Below are 24,416 nucleotides of genomic sequence, written 5' to 3'. Positions count from 1 at the left end.
AACTCAACTTGAGATGACTGCACTGAAAAACATACTAATTGGAAATCACACACAGTGTTCTACCAGTGTACTAATTTTCATGATGGATATTTAATTTACATTCTAGAAATGTCCAATGCTACTGAATACATGAGCTTAGAAATGAAAACCTTAAATAAATCTAGGATTAGATCTGCTATATTCTTAGCAAGAAGTCACATTAAGAGTAACTCTTGACTCCAAGTCTGACAATATTACAACCCTCCGAACACCCATTTGTTTAGCAAAATATACTCTAAAACCTACCACTAAGCTGTCCCCAAGTCTAACTCCACTATATAACTGTCCCCTTTTCTTCTGACTCTATTGTTTTTTTTTTTTTTGGTCTTCCACTTTATTTTCTCTTGCTCCATAGACCTTGTCACTAATATTGTTGCATTTCCAGAATTGCATGCCCCCAAACCAAAACTACTTCCTATAGGAACTTTAGTTTACCCAGACACTTTGGATTTTCTTCAGTTCACCTAGGTTCTGAGTCACCTAGGTAAGTTTATCATTAACTTGTGTACGCTAGTCTCGTATCAACTACTTTGCAAAGTCTTGAGGCTCAGACCACACTGTAGACTTCTGTAGTCTGGCTAAGGATCTCAATCATGTCCTGAGAATAAGTGGGTCCAGATACTAATGTCTTTAACCTGCAGGATGGCTGGGCCGGGTCTGGAAGAGCTAGAGCTCCTTGGCAGTCTCCTCTGGACAAACAATAGCCTCATCTGTCCGCCTCAGTGTGTTATGAAATTTTTCATAATTTTCTCTGTGTTCCATGATGTGAAAAAAGTTGGAAAGTACTGTCCTACGGAATACAAAGTACCACCAGCATTACTACAACGCAGAGTGCAGGGCAAGTGCTCAGGAAATACGACTGATTTTTCTCCTCCATAGGGCTTCATTCTATTATTCTTCCCAACCTACAAGAGTCACATATGGCTGACTTCTTTATCACTTTCACATTCCCAGTGACGTTGCACATTTGGGCTAGAAGGTGGAATTCTTAAGCTCTGTACTATGGCTGATAACTAGTCAAACTCTAGTGAAACACCAAATGAAGACTTAATGGGACTGACTCCTTCCGATGAATCCCCAGGTAGGCTTCTGGAGGTCAGCCTTGCAAGGTAGTGGTGCTGAGCAACCACCTTTAACAACCTATGATATCAGAGCTACTTTGTTACAACTCGTACCTGAGGAAAGGGTGGTCCGTTCTTTTTCCACAGTTTATAGAAAACGAGGTCCATCATATCTCATATTATATCCCTCATAAGAATTGGTGCTAGAATGACTTAGGAAGTTCTTACTACAAAACTTGAAATTTCTCCTTCATTTTCATCATTAAATACTGCAGGTATGAGAATTTTGCTATGCTTTAAAGAATGTTCACCTTGATAAAAATTCTAGGCACAAAAAACACATAAAATGGGAATGCTAATATTAATGACCTTGAAAACCCAAATTTGTATTCTAATGAAGGATCAACTTCTCATGGATTTCTCCAATTAACAGATTTTTTTTTTTTTTTTTCTGGTACGCGGGCCTCTCACTGTTGTGGCCTCCCCCGTTGCGGAGCACAGGCTCCGGATGCGCAGGCTCAGCGGCCATGGCTCACGGGCCTAGCCGCTCCGCGGCATGTGGGATCTTCCCGGACTGGGGCACGAACCCGTGTCCCCTGCATCGGCAGGCGGACTCTCAACCACTGCGCCACCAGGGAAGCCCAATAAACAGATTTTTATGGTCTGAATCATATCCCATATCACAGGCTGAATCAATAAAGTAATACTGTGAGACAATAAGATAGCACAACTATTCCTAATTAGTAACTCTATTTCCTTATGTGAAATACTATCTCTATCACTTTTGATTGACAATTCACTAAAGGTATCAAAAAGTAAACAAGTTAAATCATCTAATCACTCATTATCTCATTATGAAATAACAAATAAATGTAGAATACTTTTTAAATCTCTCTAAAACAAAACAAAAAAAAGATTAAATCTCTCTCACTCCTCCTGAAGATATAAAAGGCTTAGGTCCATCTGAACCACGGTTTTAAATTAAATTTGTGACCCTTTAGGGCAACAGGTCAGTTTTCAAAGGTGAGTGGGAAAAAACTTAAGAGAACCCCAGAAGAGGGAAATTAAATATTTCCCAGGGAGAGGAAAAAATTGTTTTCAGTAAAATTTCTAAATTTCATTTCAAAGTTACAGTGAAACAACATGGCTTCTACACCGGCAGATGAAACCGTATAATCTTTATAATATATACTTTTAAAGTTTTGTTTGGGAATTAATATAAAAATATAACTCATTAGGATATTGTGTTATCATTATTTTATTTTCCAACCAGTGTTCTATATTACCCAACCAAAAAACAATTTGTATTTTTAGAGCTTTGGGTAGTAAAATAGTAAGTTCAGGAGCATTTGTAATATGGTGTTTCCCAATTCTGGACATGGTATTCAGACGTTTTTTTACTTTGACAGAAAGGATATCATAAATCTGCTTTCAGTACGTTTAAAAAGTTATTTTTAAAATCTTATTTTGGACTCCAAAAAAAACCCAAAGCCAATATTACAGTGACAAGCTACTTCTAGATATAGGTAATGAAAATTTGGGGGATATTTTTTCCTGCTTCTTGCACAAATGTCTTAAAGTGAGCATGTACTTAGTATAATTGGGAAATATTAATTTTTCAAACATCTATTTTTGAAGTAAGAATACAGTGACATCTAGAAACTCCAAGGATATGGTTCTTTCCTATCAATAAGAGGTTAATTTTAAACTCAAACCATTCAGGAACATGCATTTCTTTTCACCTCCTGTAAATCTTGTCAAGAATTCCTAGTAAAGAAGGTAAAAAAGATATCAACAGCAGTGGGACAGTGATTGGTGCATCTGGGCAATGGCTAAAAGTCAAAATCATATATTCTCTTTCCAATGTCTAGCCTTTCTCTTCTGAAGCTTCCCATCTTCTTGCTACAAGTTAAATTCCATCCCCAAAATGCTGGGAATTTTGAATCATTAATTATCTGAAGCAAGTGCATCAGAGGGTTGACAATTATACTTTTGGGCCTCCATTCTTGTGATATCAGTTATAACAGAAGAAACTCTCTAATGCAAACAGATAACTTTTAGATGGAAATGTATGAATCTATCTCCACCTCCTTTTGATCATTCATGTACTGAGGATCATGTAAGGATCGTTACAATCCTTATGCCTTAATCAATAGCCAAATCTCTTTCCCCCCCCTACGTTAGGGACCATTCTAGCTTTTTTTAAAGTAGGAGATAAAATTAGGAAGAAGACAATTTCTAGACTTGCAACTTCATTGCTCCTAAAAAGGAATGAATGTATAAACTATAGGGAGAGAAGGTAAAAATTTTTTTTTTTTGAGAAGGTAAAATTTAACTGTAAGCATAACTCACTTGAACACAGTTCTGTCATTTCCTATTTTATATGAGAGGGCAAGTAATATATAAAAAAAAAACTAAAATTAAAGTTGATGCCTTGATAAAATTAGAAAATTTTTTTGTTGTTTATCCTAATATAGCACAAATATTGTAGTTGGGAAGCATATTTTTTGTTTGTTTTTTTAGTTTTTTACCACTAATGACTAAGAAATGAATACATTTAAGAGGAGACATAAAATAAAAATGTCAAACATTGTATACCATGCTTCTGCCCCTATACACTTTAAAAAGCAGATGTTTTGCACTATCATTTAAATGTATTGTTACTTTTTGAAAACAGATAATAATTGTTCCATTTTACATGAAAAAAAAATACACCTAGAATCTAATTCTTTTCTTAATTCTTGCTTAATAAGGAATGTTTATCATATGAATATCAAGACTGATTTTAGGATAATTTCTAAAAGCACCATAGACTAGAAAAAAAAATTTATATATATGACATAAGCTACAAACAGGGGTATTTCACCATTAACACAAATATGTGAAGACTATAACTGGTCTTACTGTTAACTAATTTGTTATAATAGAAAATTTAGATACTCAAAGCTGAAACAGATTACAGAAATTGTAGAAATACCATTCTTGGTAAGTATTTTAAGAGGATTAAATTAAATTAAAGCAGCATTTATAATATCCCACTTGGGGACTCTCGAAGAATGCTACTGAAGTTATAACATAGTTAGAACTAAAATCAACATAATAAAGTGATAGATTACACAAGTAAAAGCAGACATTCCTATCTGGTCTGAGCATGATTTCTCCCCCTTCCAAATAAGGGAGAAAGAAGGGGAAATGGCTTATTTATTTATTTAAATAGTTGTTGTTAAAATAATATTTATTACAATTTAAATGGCTAGTACTTAGTTAACAACAATATGAGCAGATGGAAGTGGGAAATATATATTTAAGCCCTAGGAAATGATCTTAATATACTTATTTGGTTTTCAGAATTACAACAAAAAGTTTATTTAATAGTAGAGTTATAAATCTCACTCGTGACACTAGAGTCAACATTTCTCTCTCTAGGTCACTGTAATGGTCAACTATGAGCAAGATAAAATAAAGCATTTAACAAATGAATGTCAAATCAGAATCTATATGTAAAATGTCTTGAATAGACAGTTCTATATAAATTAAAACATGTTAGTATCAAAACATAAATGATTTGAAACTGAAGTGGCCAGAAGAATAATATCATGTAAAGGCTTATCATAAATAAAGATTAAAAAGAAGAAGAAAAAACCAAAAACAATTACCTGCTAAGATAAGTACTTCTGGATTACACATGTTAAAATAAAAAGTGCAATTGTGTACCTTAACCACACTGAGACTCAGGTACAGGTGACATTACTATACGATTATACTGTTTATAAGACACACTTTTGAGTATTATATAAATACATGGGCACATGAAGCAAAGATGGTACTTTTTAATTCTCCCTAAAACAACTATTTTGGACACAAATAGCTTAGCTTTGTTTTATTTTATATAACAAAAACAAAGACAAAACCCAAAACAAAACCCTAAAAACTCAAAGTGAAAATAAAAATTTCCCACACAGAGTCAAAATAAATATTTAAATAAAAACGAAGACATTAACATACTAAGAGAGTGCTTTCAAAATCCTAAGAACATGAATCTTTCCATACAAATTGCTCCATTAGTGTAATTTATTTAAGGACTACTTTTTAAACGGGCATAAAAATATGACACTGAATATCCCTCAGGAGAGAGGAAATGTTTGATTATTTCTATAAATACTCCATTCTTGTAATATTTATAAGCTGAAATAATGTCCACATATATAGCTCAACTCCATATGTAAATCTTTCCATTGTCCTTCTCTTGAATGCAGCTTTTCATAATATCCAACCCAGCCATAAGATTCAATGGATCCTACCACTTAAAGGAGTACTGTAGAACAATATCAAATCCTGATTCTGTACATACAGAGAAAGATTAACCCAGACTTCCTTGCCGATTCTCTTAAGAAAACCATTTCACTGGGATAATTTCTTATATGAAGAGTACAGGATTAGTATACTAACCTTTAAGCAATGAAATACTGGAAGACGGGGTTAAATTCTATAGGCTACTCTGATGAAGGGAAACAGTCAAACCATCAGTCAAACCAATGCCTACTCAAATAACTATGTTAGAGCCATAAGACATAATTCTAAATAAATATGAGACAGCCATTGAAAATACTAATTTTTTAATCAAAAATTTAAATTGTCAGTTTTTAGTTTTAAAACAGCTATTATTGAACATTATAAACTAATTAAACTTTGTTCTGACTCATTCAGAAACTTAATTCTACAATTACAGATGTGCTCAATGCACATCCAGCACCCTGCCTCCATCAAATCAAGTATTTCTATTTATGAAATGACTGTATACCAAAGGGAAGGCTGACATTATCCTGTTGGCACCCTCCTGTGACATTTTCAAGTCACACTGGGTGAGTAATTCTTACTCTAATTCAAACTGCAGAGTCATCTATTAATCAATCTTTAACTACATTATTCTCATATCCGAATGATACTTGCACAACATTTTTGAGTTAAATATTTTCTCTATGTTTGAATACTTGGAACTATTTTTAAAGGTATATGTTTCACTGGGGCCCAACCCTCTTATAGTAGTTAACCTAGACAAAAAAGCTATTAGTACTCAATACAGAGGGCTCAGCCAGGAAGAAACAAATTGTAAACCAAACTTAAATCACACAGTCAGTCCTGCAGATAGTTCATCTTGAAAGGGAAAAAAATCTACAACACTGAATTAAAACATACAATATGCCCTTCTTTAAGTAATTCAAATACAAGAAAATCTAAGATTATAGTGCTTCCAATTTGCCCATGGGTATTCATATTACAAAAGGTTTTCTGCCATACAATTCATACAACAAAGCAGTCTTATAAATAGTGCATTTAAAATTGGATGTGTAGATACATATATCTTAAGTCTCTCTTTTGTATAAATAGACATATTTAAAGTCAGGTTTTGAAGCATTCAGTGGCATATCTCTTAAGTAAGTTATGGTACACTGAAGGTAAAACATATCATTAATATTTTCAGTACCTGACATTTATCAAATACAGAGTAATCAGGGAAACCAGAAACATAAATTAGTTTATGCTTTAAGTAATGAGTTATTGACTGATACAGTAAGAATGAACCCAACTGCAGGAATACTGAAGTAGAGGCACGGAGAGACCATGACTTGTTCAAGCTTGTCACCACCATCATTTATTTAGTGCTGAGAATGCATTACATGCTGTTCAGGACCCAAAATGCACACAGGCTCAGTATGTCACATCCACAAGTACAAAACAGAATTCATGGTCACCAGGACTTTGTGGTGAACACAAGACCCCTTTCTTGATCCATTTCTAAAGGAAGGGAAGAACTATGGTAGTCACCTTTCATGACAAGTTAAATAATTATTAACAACAGTAACTGCTTATCTTTAATATACCTTGCACTGCTAGAAGCTGCTCCTCTGTGGTCCAACGGGCATTAATTTTCTGATTTGACTACAAAATTAAAGAGAAGTTTCCTAATGAGGATATGAAGACAGACATTTTTCCAAAGTGCTTATTTTTTTTAAACTTTTCACCAAATCACAGACAAGAGATTACTAAAACTCTGATTTATGAGGATTTCATTTTTATAAGAATTAAAAAATATATTCTGAATTACCTTTTACCAACACAAAAAGATAATGAAAGGGAAATGTACCATTTTGGGAGAATGAACAACATTCGCACTTATACTCTAGGCAGAGATATCAAAACTGAGAAAATCTATTAATCGCCTGTTTTCCAACTACAATGTTCCTACCATACGTTGCAGATGTTAATTTTAGCCTAGTTTTAAACATTTAAGAGACTTCGTTTTCTTCAGAGAAGGATCTGTGACTCTCTCTAAAATTTCTTCTCTTCATATTTAGATTAAACCTATCCTCACTCCATCAAAAACAGTGTTGCATAAATTACCATAAAACTGTAGATCAGGCCTATGCCCTAAAATACTTCATTTCTAAAGCAGAGAGTGACCCACTATAAGAATAGATTTCCCCCCCAAGACCTCCTACATTCTTTCCAGTATTTTTGTTTAACAAATTTCTAAGTTTAAGATTTTTACTATGGCAGCATTACAATATCAATTAAACAGCTAACCAAATTTCACTAGTGTATACCCACTGCTGAGTAATCAAGAACCTGTGGCAGTAGATGGAGGGACAGAAATAAGCATACTGCCCAGATAAAGTGGCCAATGTAATACACGCACATGCTGGGCAAAACAGTATCAAAGGCTTCCTCTGAGAAGGGTGTTTAGGTCTTATCTCACTTGTAGTCTTAGCAATAAGAGTTTCCACAGTACACAGCAATTCTGGGTAACACCAACTTTCTCACCATGAATGAAGAGGTATAAGCAAGCATTTGGAAGAAAGAATGAAACAAAAATTCAAAAAAAAATTAGGAGAGAAGAAAGAAAAAAGTAAAAAAAAAACACCTATAGTAAAGGAGGAAAAAACCTAAAACACAAAGCACTGAATTCCAGATGATGAGATTATAAAGGGATAGCAAGGCAGGCCAGGCAAAGCCTGGATAAGCCTCCAGATTAGGATACTGGTGATAAGGTAAAGGAATAACAGTAAACAGGCAAAGAGAAAGAGGGGAAATAGGACACACAGAAGCAGTAATAAGGGTGAACCAAGGCTAAAAAAGTGAAAAGAAAAAGGAGATGACAGAGGAAAAACTAGCAATTAATCCCCCAAGAGGAGTAACAAGAATGAAGTAGGAGCTAATATTTAAGTTAATACCCAGGCAATCTGATGCTACCGTGGCTGTGACAGGTAGACAGAAGAGGCCCTTGGTACCCAAGGATAATTGGTACTGGAACCTATTTAAAACAGGTCCAAGTATTTCAGAGTAAATGGTTAAAAAATAAAGGGTTGATTGTAACTTGATCTGAAATATGAAACTAAAACTTAGGAAAATTAGCTCAGTAAAAAATAGTCACTGATTCCACTTACATGCTTTAATTTTATTTTTTGGCATACCTCTTCTGACTATACAATGGTATAACATTCTCTAGCTTTGCAATTTACAACATGAGCATAGCATATAGGCCATTTTTGTTTTGAAGACTTCAACAAATTTCTCTTAATTCTTTGAAACCCCTCTTAATTCTTTGTTACTCAAATTATTCTTTTTAAAGTGCTTGTCTCAGTCACCATCCTCTTTTTTTCCATTGTTAATTCTGCTAGATACCCATTTGTCAACAATTTTGCAAATGATTAAAGTCATTCTTGTGTACTTTCATAGACTTCATGAAGTTTCACATCTTTTGCAAGGCTTACAATTTCATTTTGTATTTGCTTTGTATTAGCAAGAGAGTAACAGAGAAGGATGTTGCTGTGATGGACGGGAAGGACAACAGCTAGAGTTAATTAGGGAGAATTGGTGAATAGAGCCTAATTTTACAGGTGCTCAATTCATTAGTGAATATTTTCTTATTTGGCAACTTTTGCTTCTCCATGTATCCCTTAGATTAATGAACATTTGGATACTAAGGATCTCTTGTAATACTACATTGCAAGTTGTTCTTAGGATTAAAGTTAGGATACATGTAGAACATCTAGCACAGTGCCTTAGCAGCAGAAATTGATCAATCGACGTTTGTTAAACCTGAAAGGCATAAACTGGAGGAAAAGGTGTCGTTAGTGAAAAGAGAATAAAAGGTGAAAGAGAAATAACAAGCACTATGAAGACTTATTTATCAGTTTACAAGCATATCAGGAGACGGGATGAAGACGAATAACTATTATTAAAATTAAAAAGTACAGAGTATACTGGGGATTCAAAGATGAGAGGGAAAAGTCAAAATGATTAGAATAGGGAAAATGGAAAGTTGAAGGGACTGGAGTCTGAGATGGGTTTAAGAATAGGAGAAGTTTCTGAAAGGCAAAAATGAGGAGAAGGCATACCATGACAGGGAATAAGAGGATTTTTGCCAGGAAGAAGTGATAAATAAGCCTGGAAGGTTGGTGATACTTAACTAAACCAAAATACGGTAAGGACCACTTTTGGAAGTGCCATAAAAGCCAAGGTTGATGAGTTCATACTAGATTTAATAAGCAGTTGTGCTGGGCGGGGGGTGGGGCGGTAAGGAGCAAGGGGAGAAGGTTAGGATTATGAGCAGAGTAAGACTTTAAGCCTAGAAAGCTGGGAGAAGGGTGATGCTGTTAAAGATTTAGGATTTGGGAGATGTGGGAAGACAAGGCTAAGATGAGGAATTTAACTTGGGATACACTGAAAAAAGGTATTAGGCAGGAGGCTAAAACAGATTCATCTATTCAAACACTTTTTTTTTAAGTGTCTGGAAAATGTTTATGAGGGAAAACAATGGAGTCATCTTACTAAAACCAGCCTGTGATTTTTTTTGTTTTTTTTTTCTCCCCAAATTACTCTTGAAATGTTCTTACAAAGGTAGCCACGGAGACAGGCACAGTCTCTCAAAAAGTCCACATAGCCAATTATTCCTCCAGCATTGGAATGGGCCACTAGTTTCTCTCAGTTAAATCCCAGATGAAGCCTGTGGCTCGAATTTAGGATAGTACTGAATGAAAAATATAAATACTTATTTAAATACTAGAATATCGCTCAGTTCAAGGAAATGCTCAGGAGGCATATGGAAGCTAAAACTGACTAAAGGAATGGTGGATTTACAGTTTCCAGCTCATAACTGCTCACTCTGGGGTATACACTCAATAAATGGAGTTTAGGCAGAATTGCCAGTACTACTGCATTTGCTATTACTAAACATACTCTTTTTTATTTGGCTGATAGCTATGGTTGAGTTTATGTCATTTAAATGTACATATGATATGACTTTAATATAGCAAAGTGATGAGACTGTATATTTCCAAACAGAAGAGAAATGCATTCTGAGGATAAAAATTTGGAGAATGTCTTTATTTATGTAGAGAAAGAAAAATTACGGCTGAGAAGGGAAAATAATAGTTATAAAAGAGAACATAACTTCTCAAAAGTTAGAGGAAGAAGGAGGTCATCACTATGCGAAGGGCTCAGAAAAAGGCAAGGGAAATGAGTTAGAGCTGTGGAATTTGGTCATTAGCACCAATATTAATCTTTAAGAAGATGCTTCAGTGGAAAAATGCAGAGGGGGAGTTGAAACTGTATGGAATTTAAAAGTCTATGTGTTACAAAGTGGAAAGAGTGGAAGAAAGGGAACATTATAGGAGAAAGAGAATCAACATTTAAAAAATACAAAGGATTCCTTTAAGTTACTGATTTTTATATTTTAGACCCAAGAAACTTTGGTAGAGATTTGTTTAACTTAAGGAAAGGACAACTAGACTATATCTAGGAATCTAAAACTGTGTGGTAGTAATGGTGAGCTATGAGGTACCACTGAGAATATTCTTTTGCAGCAAACCCCAGTCTGAAATACTGTTGTTTTAAAAATAATAAAATATTAATATAAAACAATCCAGTATATAATAGTAACGATGATAATGTAGAAGGCCCCAAAGAGCCATCTAGAACAATCTATGACATCCTTAGTGAATTCAGCATCTTTACTACATCCTTCCCCTGCTAAACTGTCTTCACATCTTTCCCATTTTTGTCAGTAGTGGATTCATACTACCTCTGACTTGGAAGAGTTAGAAAAGGTCACCGCTACTCAGTGTTGAAAATTCCATCCAACATCCATAATGAAAGGATGTCACACACCTATGCATGAAAATACCCAGACTGGGAAATTTTTAGCTTCAAAAAGCACTCCTTTTTCAGTTTCTTCCTTCCTAGATTCATTAATCTCCTTGCCCCCCACTTACCTCCTCCCACAACAAATCAAAGCATAACCAAACATACCACCGCTCCCCACAACACTCTCACATACTTTCCAGGAGATACAGTAACCTCTACTTTGCAATGTTCTCTAGATTTATCACTTGCTGTCCATTCCTACAACTAATACCTGACACTACCCAGTACCCGTTTACCATTTACTTCATCACTCACATGCTTGGTATTTTAGCAGCTCTAACGTTTCTAATGTATCTTGTAAAACACTGCCAGGATACCTTTTCCAAAATAAAAATTTTGCATTACATCCTTCCTAAATTGAAGAAGCTATAGGGCCTTTCCATTTGACTTAATTTAAAAGGCAAACTTCTCTTCCTAGCTTTCACAAAGACTTTGTTTTCACAGTGTTCTTGCCCACTGACCTCTATCACAAAGAAGTCCCTGTTAAATTCAACCTTATTAACATCTCTCATACACCCTGTGCATTCATCCTCTGCAACCAAGTTTGCCTTCCCAAGTAGACAATATGCTTCTTGAGAAAACATTGTTTTATACTTCCACTGAATTCTCAATAGTAATTAGCACAATAATGAGCACGTAAGAAGTGCTCAGGGAATATCCAGTGCTTTTATTTTTCCCCACTGTATTTATATTTTGAATGTACTGCTCAACACCAAACCATTGTTCACGTTATTCCCTTCACCTGCCCTTTTTGTATGTGCAAAACTCCTACTCATCCTTCAAACTTCAGCTGAAACTTCCCCCTCTAGGAAGTCCTCCCTGATTACCCTAGCTGGAATGAATAATAGCCACTTGTTTTCCTAAGATCTTTACTTATAAATCTATAACTTTAATCAGTTTGTCTTATAATATCTAGACTATAAATTCTTCTTTTAAGAAGTAGATGGAAAAAATCTATCCTTCCTCCTTTTTAGGTGTCGCCTCTTCCCCCCACACACACTGCCTAATGCAGTGCCTTACATGAAACAGGTGATCATAAATACTTAGGGAAGTGAATGGACTTTCTTCACCAATATTTTCCCTAAATCAGTGAAAATAACAAATACAACCAAATGAATAAGTAAGCATCTTAGTAACTGTTTACTTCCAGTTGAGTTACATAATTTAGTAGCCTATTGTTTAAAAGGTTAATAAAATTCTTTTATTAGGGAGAAATTTTTTAGGTTAGGTACCAGCTAACCTAAAGGTAAGGGGATAGATTACATGATTTTTCAAGGTCTTTAATATGACTGTTAATGTAGTGTTTTGAAATGTATCTATTCAGGTTGCTCTCCCCTGTAAAGCAATAGGAACAATATGATAAATATAAATATATCCTGGGCATTTTCTAGATGATAAAACATATATACATTTTTCAAGTCATGTGAGTTCAAAATCAACCTCAAAGTAATATATAAACTTCAGTGTATGGATTGCAGTGTGTTAAGATTTTGATTGTTTCATTTTGATCATTATTTTTACAATAAACCAAGAGATATAATAAATGATAACTTCTAAACCAGTAACTGCATTTATTTTTTTAATATTTTTTAAGATTTTTTTTTTATGTGGACCATTTTAAACTCTTTATTGAATTTGTTACAATATTGCTTCTCTTTTACGTTTTTTGGCCACGAGGCATGTGGGATTTTAGCGCCCCGACCAGGGATCGAACCTGCACCCCTGCATTGGAAGGTGAAGTCTTAACCACTGGACTTCCAGGGAAGTCCCCCAATAACTGCATTTAAATGTGAGAATCTAATATACACTTTTACTATTATATGAAAACTTCCAAAAGTAAGAGGCAGCATGGCATTAATCTAGGACAGCATGGCATTAAACTGGACTCTAAGCATCTGAAATACAGTCAGAATTTCACTATTTACTAGATGTGTGATCTTGATCAAGTCAGTTAATCTCTCTGAGGCCCAACTTCCTCATGTAAAATAACAGCATTTACTTCATCTACTTCTTTGGACTTATGCGATTATCAAAAGAAGCAGCATATAGGAAAGTTATAAATGCTATTGTACTTTCACATCTTACTTTATATAATGTTAGTGAATGAGACTATTCTGCAATTTTCTGGAAAATTTGAGATTAGAATTTTATTTCCTTGAAAATTTGGTAGACTTTTTCTGTAAAGTTCTCTTGGCCTGCTGTTCTCTTATGAGAAAAAATGTTAATTGTTCCTTCAATTATTTAATGGTTATAAATTATTCAGTTTTCTTTCTTTTTAAGACACTTTTGGTAAGCCATATTTTCCTAGGAATTTCTAAGTTTTGTTTAAATTTTCAAACTTATTGGCATAAAGTTCTTCAAGATATTCCCATAATGTTTTCAACATCTGCTATATTTTTTTATTTAATTTTAAATTATAAACTCATAGGCATTTAAAGTTTTTTGCTTTTATGCATTTTATAATGCATAATTAAATATTAAATTAATTCCAATACAAAATTTAATTTTTTGTCACAATAATATAACATAAAATAAAGCAGTATTCTTTGTATTACACTATCTTTATTTAAATATCACTAGAATATTTGTCAGTTTACCTGGGGGTTTGGAATGAGATACTAGTCTACATGTATTTCATTCTTTTCCATTGCCTGACCTTCTTGAAAGAGACTATTCAAAACAAACAAAAACAACTTCCTTCATAATGATTCTTCCTTTCTGAAAGATTCTAATGAGTAAGATGGCATATGAAGTACTACTCTTCTGCCTCCCCCCATCCCCTCATACATATTTCCTTTGTAGATATTTCAGTCAACCTGTGATTTGGGGGAAAAAAACATCCCATTAAGACCAAGTAGGATTATTTGATTATTACATACATAGAAAAGCAAGTCCAGGATATGAAGCATAACACAGGAGTCTTAAAAAAGAGAGAGAAAAGAGAAAAGACTTTATAATAGAAGCTTCTGTAAAAATATTTGATTGGATTTTATGAGCATTTAAGTACATCCTTAGTCATCACAAATATAAAAAACATATTAAATTTTAGCTGAAGTACAAGTAAGACTTGAGAAAATGGCCAATCTATATCTTGTTTTTGGATTTTATATTTTCCAGGATATGAGTACAAGAATGTAAGTCCACCTACTAAAATCCTAATTGGAAACCTGAGCCAAAATCCAAATACACAAAATTAAAGTAAAATTTTGTTAAAACTGTTAAAATGAGCTCCTTTTCTTGTGATCTTTTCTTCCTGTTACCAATTTACACAGGTAGGAAAGGGCTTTGAACAAACACTGCTCTAGACCTAAAAATGCCCTGGCTTGTTCATTAATGACCTTCTAGTTTCACATGCACTGGGCCTACTAGTATCGCTATTTTCCCTAATTACTTTGCTTGATAAGAAGTGCTAAGGACAGGGACGAAATGATTTAATGTAAATCATTAGCCAAGTCTCAAGAGAGTAACTATCTAAATGACAAAATAGAGACATAATAAATTATCCATATTATAAAACCTTCAAAGTATTAACATGTAACCAAAATAGTAGTTGAACACTGGATAACTCAAAGAACAAGGTTTCACTGTACTTAGCACATGTACTCCTCAATAACATACCTCAGGAGGTTTGAATTCTTCAATTCCACCTTCCATTTTCTGTTTAAGTGCACTGTTTACTTGCTTAGCATTCTGAACCTTCAACAAAATAACCCAAAATATGAATCAGATCATCTACTTAGGTGAATTTTTGAGTATTCAATAAGTGAAAAGGATATATATCAACACCCTGTTAAACTGAAGTTCGTGAGGATAGGACACTTATCACACTTAGTGTGTGATACAACACTCATTCAAGTAATATACACATCAACTATATACATATCTAACAGACTCATAAATGATAGTGTTTGAATATCTGAAACAATGTCTCTTATAATCCAAGACAACTGGTATATATAGGGATTAAATTCCACCAATATTTCTCATTACCATAATGCTTTGGTCAAATAACAATTATTCTAATAAGAATAGTAATGATGACAGTGGATAATATTTATTAGGTGTTTATTATGTGAAGCATCATTGCCAGTGCATCATATGTAATAAATCACTTAATTCTCATAACTACTCTGTGAAGTAAGTACAATCAGTTCTGTTATAACCTGACATATGCATTCTCAAAAGCCACTGTACTAGGCAAAACTGCACAATAAAAACCACAGGGCTTATGGGGAAAAGGAGCTTGGGACACAACACTCAAAAACTTCATCAGTGACACGTAAGACAGACACCTAATAAAAATGATAGCACAGTTTTTATACATTCAAATAATAAAGAAATTCACAAGCGTTACAATAAAGATGATACTTTACCTTAAAAGGTTGCTTACGTAAGTAGGTGTCAAAATAACTGCAATTTGTGAGTCATTGGGAAGTGGTTGAAGAAGGGTTATTTGAAAACAGATTAAAAGTTTTAACAGCAGATGTGGATGTGGATGGCACATAACACACAGTGAATTGAGGTAGCTGGTATACATCTGAAGTGTGTGGGCATGTACTCAGCAAGATGTAGTTTTTCCCTAACAAAAATCACATGTAAGCAAATGCAAAAGTCACATTATGTTCAAACTGTTCCCTAGTATATCAACTGTGTTGGAAAAAATTCATGTTTTCAAAACAAGCATTATAGCAGAACTGACTATTTCTATTGTAACAATTTAATGATGAGGAAGGTAAGGTACAGAGAAATTAAGAAACTCCCAAGGCTATAGAAATAGGAGGTAGAACCTGATTTTGAACCATGCCAAGTTTGAAACTACTATTCCACTAGCAATTTAGTTAATCTCTACCTAGAATATTAAGGGTTAGGATTTTTTGTTTGTTCATTTGTTTATTTTTTTTCTATTTTTGTTTTTCCGGTATGGACAATCTGATATTTATAAAGTGATGTGCAAAATTTTTTTTCACCTGAGATCTTAAAAACAAAGCTAAAATGTATAAATCTACGTTGGTTCAAATGAAGTTAATTGATCAGCCATGTTAGATAGATATAAAGAGATAAAATGTGAAGTCTCAGTTTTTAGGGATTTCATAGATTAGTGGGGAGATAAATAAATATAAAAGTATGATAAGTGCTAAAACACCTAACGTAGTCTTGGAGAGAGAAAGAAGAGAGTAAGTGTGTTTGCATGTGTTAGCAGGTGTGGATCATGGGGAAGATTAGGGAAAGTTTTCCAGAGGAGATGACACCTAAATTGAGTTTTAATGGATTAATAACAATGAAGCAGGTAGACAAGATTGTGGGGAAGGAATGTCTTCCAGGCAGAATAGCATTAGAAAGACATGACAGCCCTAAAGCAGCAGCAAGCAGTTAGGCTGGGGCCAGACCAAAGAATTTGAATCTTGCCGAGATTGAAGGAAACCTTAAGCAAGGGAGCGACACAACCATATTTCACTTTTATAACGATAATTCCAGTAGTAATCTGGAGAACAGAATGGGGTGAAGAAGATAGAAGTTAATGTAACAATCCGAATGAGAAACGTTGAGGACTTCGATTTAAACAGTAGAAATGAAGGGGTGGCGGTGGCTGTGGTGCACAGAGATGGGTTAAGGAATAACCTGGAAACAAAATTAAGATGTCTTTGTAAACAACTGATTGTGGAGAATTAGGGAGGGGGAGTAATCAAGGATAACTCTTTGGTCACTGGTTTGAGTAACTGAGTGTACGTGGTGCTATTCACCCAGACAGGGAATGCAAAAAGAGGAACAGATACCTTGTGGGCACGGAAGAATTCAGTCTGGACACTGCTTATGAGATGCGTCTGGGATATAAAAGCGGTAGAATTTGCAAATCCAAGAGTGCAAATCTTTACTATGTTACACATCAAACGAATATCCAAGAAAGGAACTTAAAGCTTTAAAAAAGTTCCTTTGTAAAAATCAATAGGACTTTCCTGGTGGTGCAGTGGTTGAGAATCCGCCTGCCAATGCAGGGGACACGGGTTCGAGCCCTGGTCCGGGAAGATTCCACATGCTGCGGTGCAACTAAGCCCGTGTGCCACAACTACTGAGCCTGTGCTCTAGAGCCCATGAACCACAACTACTGAGCCCACACACCGCATTTACTGAAGCCTGCGCGCTCTAGGGCCCGTGCTCTGCAACAAGAGAAGCCACCGCAGTGAGAAGCCCACACACCGCAATGAAGAGTAGTCCCTGCTCGCTGCAACTACAGAAAGTCTGTGTGCAGCAACGAAGACCCAACACAGCCAAAAATAATAAATTAAAAAAATAAATTAATTTAAAAAATCAATAAAAATAGTCTTAAGTGAGGTAGTAGTGAAGTAGTAGTGTTGAGGATTAAGTATGATTACAGGTGACTGAGTACATTTTATTCCTTCATTACTTAAAAAAATTCTGCGAGGGCTTCCCTGGTGGCGCAGTGGTTGAGAGTCCGCCTGCTGTTGCAGGGGACGCGGGTTCGTGCCCCGGTCCGGGAAGATCCCACATGCTGCGGAGCGGCTAGGCCCGTGAGCCATGGCCGCTGGGCCTGTGCGTCCGGAGCCTGTGCTCCACAACGGGAGAGGCCACAACAGTGAGAGGCCCGTCTACTGCAAAAAAAAAAATTCTGCGCACTTTAAAAATATCACAGGCAAAGTGTTTCAGAAGTTCTCTAAAGAGAAGGAGTGCTGTGGGTTGGAAGATGGGAGTCTTGCACACAAGTATGGTTCGACTAAAGGCAAAGCATTCAATCAAATATATACTATATACATACTTGAGAGTCCAGGGTCATATAAGTCAAAACAAAGGAATTCTAAGAAGGAAGAAGTGATTGTCAAAAGAGATAAGAACCAAGAAGAGGGCATTAGACCTGGCAACTTGTTCATAAACAATCTTAAGATAGCTTTTTCAGTGGCAGAATTGCGATGGGATGTAGGGCAGAAATTAGATTGGGAAGCCTCTGAGAATAAGTGGTAAGAAAGCAGGGTAAGCTAATGTGATAGATATTTATTCAGGAAGTTTGCTGGAGAAGAAAAGAGAAGATATAAAAGAAAGAAGAAGAGAGAGAAGAAAAGAGAAGAAGAAAAGAGAAATATAAAGAAGAAAAGAGAAGAAAGAAGAAGAAGAAAGAGAGAAGAACAAAAGAGAAGAAGAAGAAAATATAAAGAGAAAAGAAGAAGAAGAGAAGAAAAGAGAAATATAAAAGCAGTTTGGGTGAGTAACCAGGGTCAAGGGATAGAGAAATTTGAATGTTTGGTATAAAGAAAAACTATCTTGGTCCATACTACCCTGTTGCAAGGTTCTTACATTATATGTGAAGTGGTATAATAGTAACTCTAAGGATGCACATTGTAATATCTAAGCGAGGATGACACTGTAAGCTAAGGATGCATATTATCATCCCTAGAGCAACTACTGGAAAAAAAATACAAAGAGATAAAGCTGAAAAACGTAAATATGACCATGTTATACCTCTTTTAAATCCTTCAGTGGTTCTCTAACTCATGATGAATTTTAAATTTCTTAACATGACCTTCCTATAAATTCCTGCCTAGCTCTGCTGTAACCTGCTAAAGGCAAGTGGAAATTAATGAAGAGTTTTAAGATGAGTCATCTGGATTATACCAGAATTTTAAAAGGATAACACTGATAACAATGTGTAACATAGAGTTGAAGAGAGATGGACAGCAAGGAGAATCAACAAGACAGGGATTGTCAGATAAGAGGTGATAAGGGCCTGAACAAGGATAGTAGGGATGAGATTAAAAATAAGGGGATTGATTTAAAGGAAATTTCAGAGATGAAACTCACATAACTTACCACTTATGTTTGTGTGTGTTGGGGGAGTGATAAAGGCAAGGGATGAGTCAAGGATGATTCAGATGTTTCAACAGACAAGGAACACAGAAAGAAATCTTTTGGGGGTTAGATGAGATGTCTAGCTCGTAGCTGGAAATGTAGCTATAGAGCTTGGGAGAAAAGCCACAGCTTGAGAAGTAGACTCAGAAGTCTCTGGCAAATAGTGTAAGGCTGGTTAATTTAGAGCAAGAAAGTACAGACTTAGAAGAGTACCTAAAACAAGAGAAACAAACAAATAAATAAAGGAAAACATGACTGAGAAAGACCGGAGTCCTAATAACAACCATTAATTGAGTACATATTATGTGCAAGGCAGTAATGTTTTAAGCACTTACCATATACTATCTTGTTTAATTCCCCCCAAGCAAAAATATTACTATCCTCATTTTGAGATGGGAAAACTGAAGTTGAGAGAAGTTAAATAAGCTCCTCTATGGTTGCGCAGGAAGTAGACAGTGTAGCTAGGGTTAGAACATAGGATCACTGACTCTAAAACCTAACTTAACCACTACCTGATTATGATAATGATACTTTTAAATAATATTGCTGCTACTACTACTGGTGATAATGATAATAATGAAGAGGGCAGCCATTATTCACTGAGCATTCAAAATGCGCCAAACACTGCTGAACAATCTACATGTATTATCTCAAATGATTCCCAACAACCTGTGAGAGAAGTATGATTATTACGCCCAATTTTATAAATAAAAAATTGAAGCTTATAGAGACTAGTATTTCCCAACATCACAAAGCTAACAGGCAGCAATGCTGGGATTCAAATCTAGAAAGACAGAGGCATCTTATAACTTGGAAACAAGGTAAATAAAAAAACAAAACTTATGTAAACGGGTGGCTGAGAAAATCTGCAAAAACACTTGAGTTTACGGAGATAAAAGTATATAAGCAAAATAGATAGAATCATCGAAAATATGATTTTTATAAAATACCTGACGTTTTAAAGAGATCAACTCCATGTCCAGTTGCCTCAGGATGGTGTTGGCTGCATTGGGGCTACAGGAAACAGCTACCACATCTTCCTGGGTTAAATACATGCCCTTAGGTGGACGGCACTTAGAACGCTGAGAATGATGGCGGTGTTGTAAACTCTGATATTCTCTCCTCCCAAGTCCAATCTTGCTAGTTTGGACAGGTTGGTCAGTATTACCCTGGAAGAATAAAGACAGAATAATAGGTCATTTGGTTTTTACAAATGTATAAACTGAAAACAGTCTATTACTAGTAGAAGCATCTGTTACACTAAGTACACCTACAAAATACTTCTAACCAATTATATTACATACGAGTCCAAATTCACACACACACAACAACTCATCAATTAGGAGGAAATGAGCATATACCATAACGTATCTTTGATTAATCCACTCAATAAAATGTTTGGTTTCTATGCCTAGAGGACTATGAACAAATGAAAAAATAAGGTGGACTCTAAACTATTTCTGTTTGCTTCAAGATTTCAAGATGGGATATATTTTCCCTCAGCAATAAAGGGGAGGGGGAAGCTATAACTTATTAAGTGCAAAGTTTTAAAGAAAGTAAAAAAAAGGGGCAAATTAGGAATCATGACAAGTGGCAAATTAGACAACTGGTAAAAAAGATAACATCTCATTCTCACTTTAGTGTTGGTGAAAGAGAACTATGCCTTCTAAAAATTAAAAAGGGCACAGGATTATTTTAATCCTAACAACATTTCTAAACTCCAAGTCTATTTATCTGTGAATAAAATAAAGTTCAAATTTGCATTTTGGAAGAGGATAGAAAAGTTCTAACAATGATCACCATGAACTCTTAAGGAGGATTTCATTATTACTTACAATATTCTTAAAGTGTGATGTAAAAATACAATGTTATTCTGTGCTTCTGAGACAGGAATCCATTAGAAACTTGTGTCCATTAGGCTGAAGGTTATTTCACTGAATAGACTTAATAATCCAATTCTTTAGAAAAGAAACTCCAAGAAAAGTCACAAAATAATTGTATAGTGAAGTATAATCCACCTTGTTGCTTAAAATGCAACTCAAAGCAACACATGGCAGATTTGATGTTCAGGGAAACTCCTCCCAGTATAGCACTTCTACAATTGCTAGATCAAGTATTTTTTTAAAAAATAAATTTATTTATTTCTGGCTGCATTGGGTTTTTGTTGCGTGCGGGCTTTCTCTAGTTGCGGTGAATGGGGGCTACTCTTTGTTGTGGTGCATGGGCTTCTCATTGTGGTGGCTTCTCTTGTTACGGAGCACGGGCTCTAGGCACGAGGGCTTCAGTAGTTGTGGTGCACAAGCTCAGTACTTATGGCTCATGGGCTCTAGAGCGCAGGCGCAGCAGTTGTGGCGCATGGGCTTGGTTGCTCCGTGGCATGTGGGATCTTCCTGGACCAGGGCTCGAACCCGTGTCCCCTGCATTGGCAGGTGGATATTTAACCACCGTGCCACTAGGGAAGTCCCTAGATCAAACATATTTTTTAAATCTTTTAAATTAATTTCTGAGCTGGCAGAGAGGTGAGGAAATCCCTCAGAGACCAGAAATGATGAGAAAGCAGGAAACCAGAGGGATAAGCAAGGATGCAGGAGCTGACATTTGCCTAGGCTTCAATGGACAACAGGTGCAGGGCACAGGAGATAAAGCCAGAACTCTGGAAGGGGACTCCATCATTGTGCAAAGTAGGAAAAGTGCCCCTGCCCTGCAGAGGGAGAAGATGATTAAAGAAAGTCATGCCTAATTCATCTTTGGCCGAAAGGAAAGGAAAGAAACCAAAAAGTCTTCCCTAAGAATCCCTAACCACAGGCCTATATTCAGGCAGGTTTGGGGACTAAATTTACAGGAATGTCTGGCCTGAAAAACTCCAAGTCGAAAATGTACTCTGAAGTGTCTCAGGTTGGTAGGGCCTTCAGACAGTTAGCAGAAGTAAAGGGAAACTATCCTCAGAAGAATGCACTGTAAAACCAGGTCTCAAAAATTTTCAACAAATATGTTCCAAGGAAAATGAGCTCACAACCACAGAGTGCCAAACAAGCCTCATGAGTGAAACACAGCAGAGAGCAAACAATAGAATTATATCTGCAAAGATGACAAATATTACAATTACTAGGTAAAGAGAATACAATACATGTGTTATATGTGTACAAAGAAATAAAAGAACTGAAAATATGGAATATTCTTATAAGAAGTGAGTCTATCAAAACTGACCAAGCAGATATGCAAAAGAACCAAATAGAACACCTAGAAATAAAAAATATTATAAATAAGATTAGAAACTCAATGGATGGGTTACTTAGCCGATCAGACAGAGCTCAAAAGAAAATTAGTGACTTCAAATGCACATATGAGAAAAATGCCCAAAACATAGTACAGAAGTATGGAAAGACAAAAAGATAGAAAATATGAATGGTTAAGAGACATGTGAAAAGTCCATTACATTTCTAAAAGAATTCCCAAAAGAAAGAATAGAGAGAATGAGGGAGAATTTATATTCAAAGAGACAACAAATGAGAATTTTACAGAACTTAAGACAGGATTCAGAAAGTACAAATGAATCCGAAGCAAGTTTAAAAAAAGAAATCCATACCCAGATACATTAAAATGAAACTACAGAACACTAAAGACAAAGAAAAGATCATAAAAGCAGACAAAGAGAAAAGCTAAATTACCTCCAAAGGAATGGTAACTAGCCTGACAGCAGACTTCTCTAAAGCAATGACAGAAATCAGAAAGCAGTAGAATAATATCTTCAAATAATATCCGTCAACCTAGGAGTCTAACCCCAGCAAAACTAAGTGTTCAAGAACAAGGAAGGACATTTTGGACATTCCAAAACTGACTGTGTTTATAATCAATAGACTCTCACTAAATTAACCTGTAAAAGATACACTTTAGAAAAAAGAAAAATTATTTTCAAAGAAAGTTCTAAGATTCAAGAAAGAATGATAAGCAAAATTAATTTTAAGCATGTGAGTAAATCTAAACTAACCCCGACTATGTGTTTAATATGAGATACTTTAAAAAATAAGATGTAAGTAAAACTTGGCAAAAATAGCATATAAATCAAGAGGATAGTGGTTGAAGTCAAAGCAGCCTAAGGGTCTTATATTAATTAGAATCCCATTAAAAACACCAATATTAGGCTTTAAGTTAAATATGCAGGATAAAATTTCCAGAATACACAGTAAGAATAGAAATATAGAAACATTCCAAACTAGTAGACAGTTAAAAAAAAAAAATCAAACAAGAGATGGATTCTTAATCCAAAAAGAAGGCCATAAAGGAGGGGAAAGAAAACCAGAAAAAGCAAGTCAAATAGAAGGTAAAAATAAGAAAGAACAAAAATACAAATATCAATGATCATGACTGGTATATAGGAGCTAAACTCTAGATAAAATATAAAACCCAACCTATATGCTCCTGTAAGACACATACTTAAAATGTGAGGACACAGAAATGTTGAAAATAAGCAATAAAGATATACCAGGCAGGGCTTCCCTGGTGGCGCAGTGGTTGGGAGTCCACCTGCCGATGCAGGGGACACGGGTTCGTGCCCCAGTCCTGGAGGATCCCACAGGCAGCGGAGCAGCTGGGCCAGTAAGCCATGGCCGCTGAGCCTGTGCGTCCGGAGCCTGTGCTCCGCAACGGGAGAGCCCGCAACAGTGAGAGGCCCATGTACCGCAAAAAAAAAAAAAAAAAAAAAAAAAGATATACCAGGCAAACACTTAACAAAAGAAAGGTGATAAGAGTTATATCAGACAAAATAATCTTGAAAAGTAGAAGACATCAAAAGAGATGAAAGGGTCATTACATATTGATAAAAGGTTCAATTCAACAAGATAAAACAATTTCTATACACCTAATAACAATAGTTTCAAAATATAAAAAGTATTATTTCTCAATAATCCATCAGATAAGCACATAAACACCCACTGAAACAACCCTAGCAAGTAGGCAAGCAGTAACAGAATATTGATTTCAAGCATATAACTGACAAGCTTCAATTAAGACACATAAAAAACCTGTAACCAATAATTAGAGTATGTATTACTCTCAAGCACACATGGAAAAACATTCATGAAAATTCGACATTCTAGACTTGGAGGTTTTAAAACATATCCTCAAATTCTTCAACATTCCAACCACTGAGAAGTGGGACTCTCTCCCATTCTCCTTGATTCTGGACCAACTTTAGTAACTCACTTAAAACCAACAGAATGCAGTAGATTTGGGGATGATTACTTTGGAGGCAAC

The 24,416-nt window shown here is 35.3% G+C and overlaps 1 protein-coding gene across 8 annotated transcripts in view; it reads right to left on the bottom strand.

The window, feature by feature from the left end:
- Nucleotides 1–24,416, bottom strand: part of RCOR3 (REST corepressor 3) — a 50,686-nt gene that overhangs the window by 5,075 nt on the left and 21,195 nt on the right. For 7 of the 8 annotated variants that reach the window (XR_009537076.1, XM_060130850.1, XM_060130842.1 and 4 more), the window contains exons 8-10: nt 20,114–20,332; nt 14,925–15,002; nt 6,983–7,040 (exon numbers count right to left, since the gene is read on the bottom strand). Coding sequence is in view for 6 of the 8 variants with exons in the window: in XM_060130850.1 (XP_059986833.1) it covers nt 6,983–7,040; nt 14,925–15,002; nt 20,114–20,332 (355 nt within the window). In the remaining 2 variants the exon portion in view is untranslated. Of the gene's footprint in view, nt 1–1,214; nt 1,425–6,982; nt 7,041–14,924; nt 15,003–20,113; nt 20,333–24,416 lie in introns of all 8 variants that reach the window. The other variant, XR_009537077.1, reaches the window with a different exon arrangement.

Source organism: Lagenorhynchus albirostris, chromosome 2 (assembly GCF_949774975.1).
Source record: "Lagenorhynchus albirostris chromosome 2, mLagAlb1.1, whole genome shotgun sequence".
In the NCBI taxonomy this organism is placed as follows: domain Eukaryota; kingdom Metazoa; phylum Chordata; class Mammalia; order Artiodactyla; family Delphinidae; genus Lagenorhynchus; species Lagenorhynchus albirostris.
The sequence above is the reverse complement of the archived record's forward strand: the minus strand, read 5'-3'. Positions and strand labels throughout refer to the sequence as shown.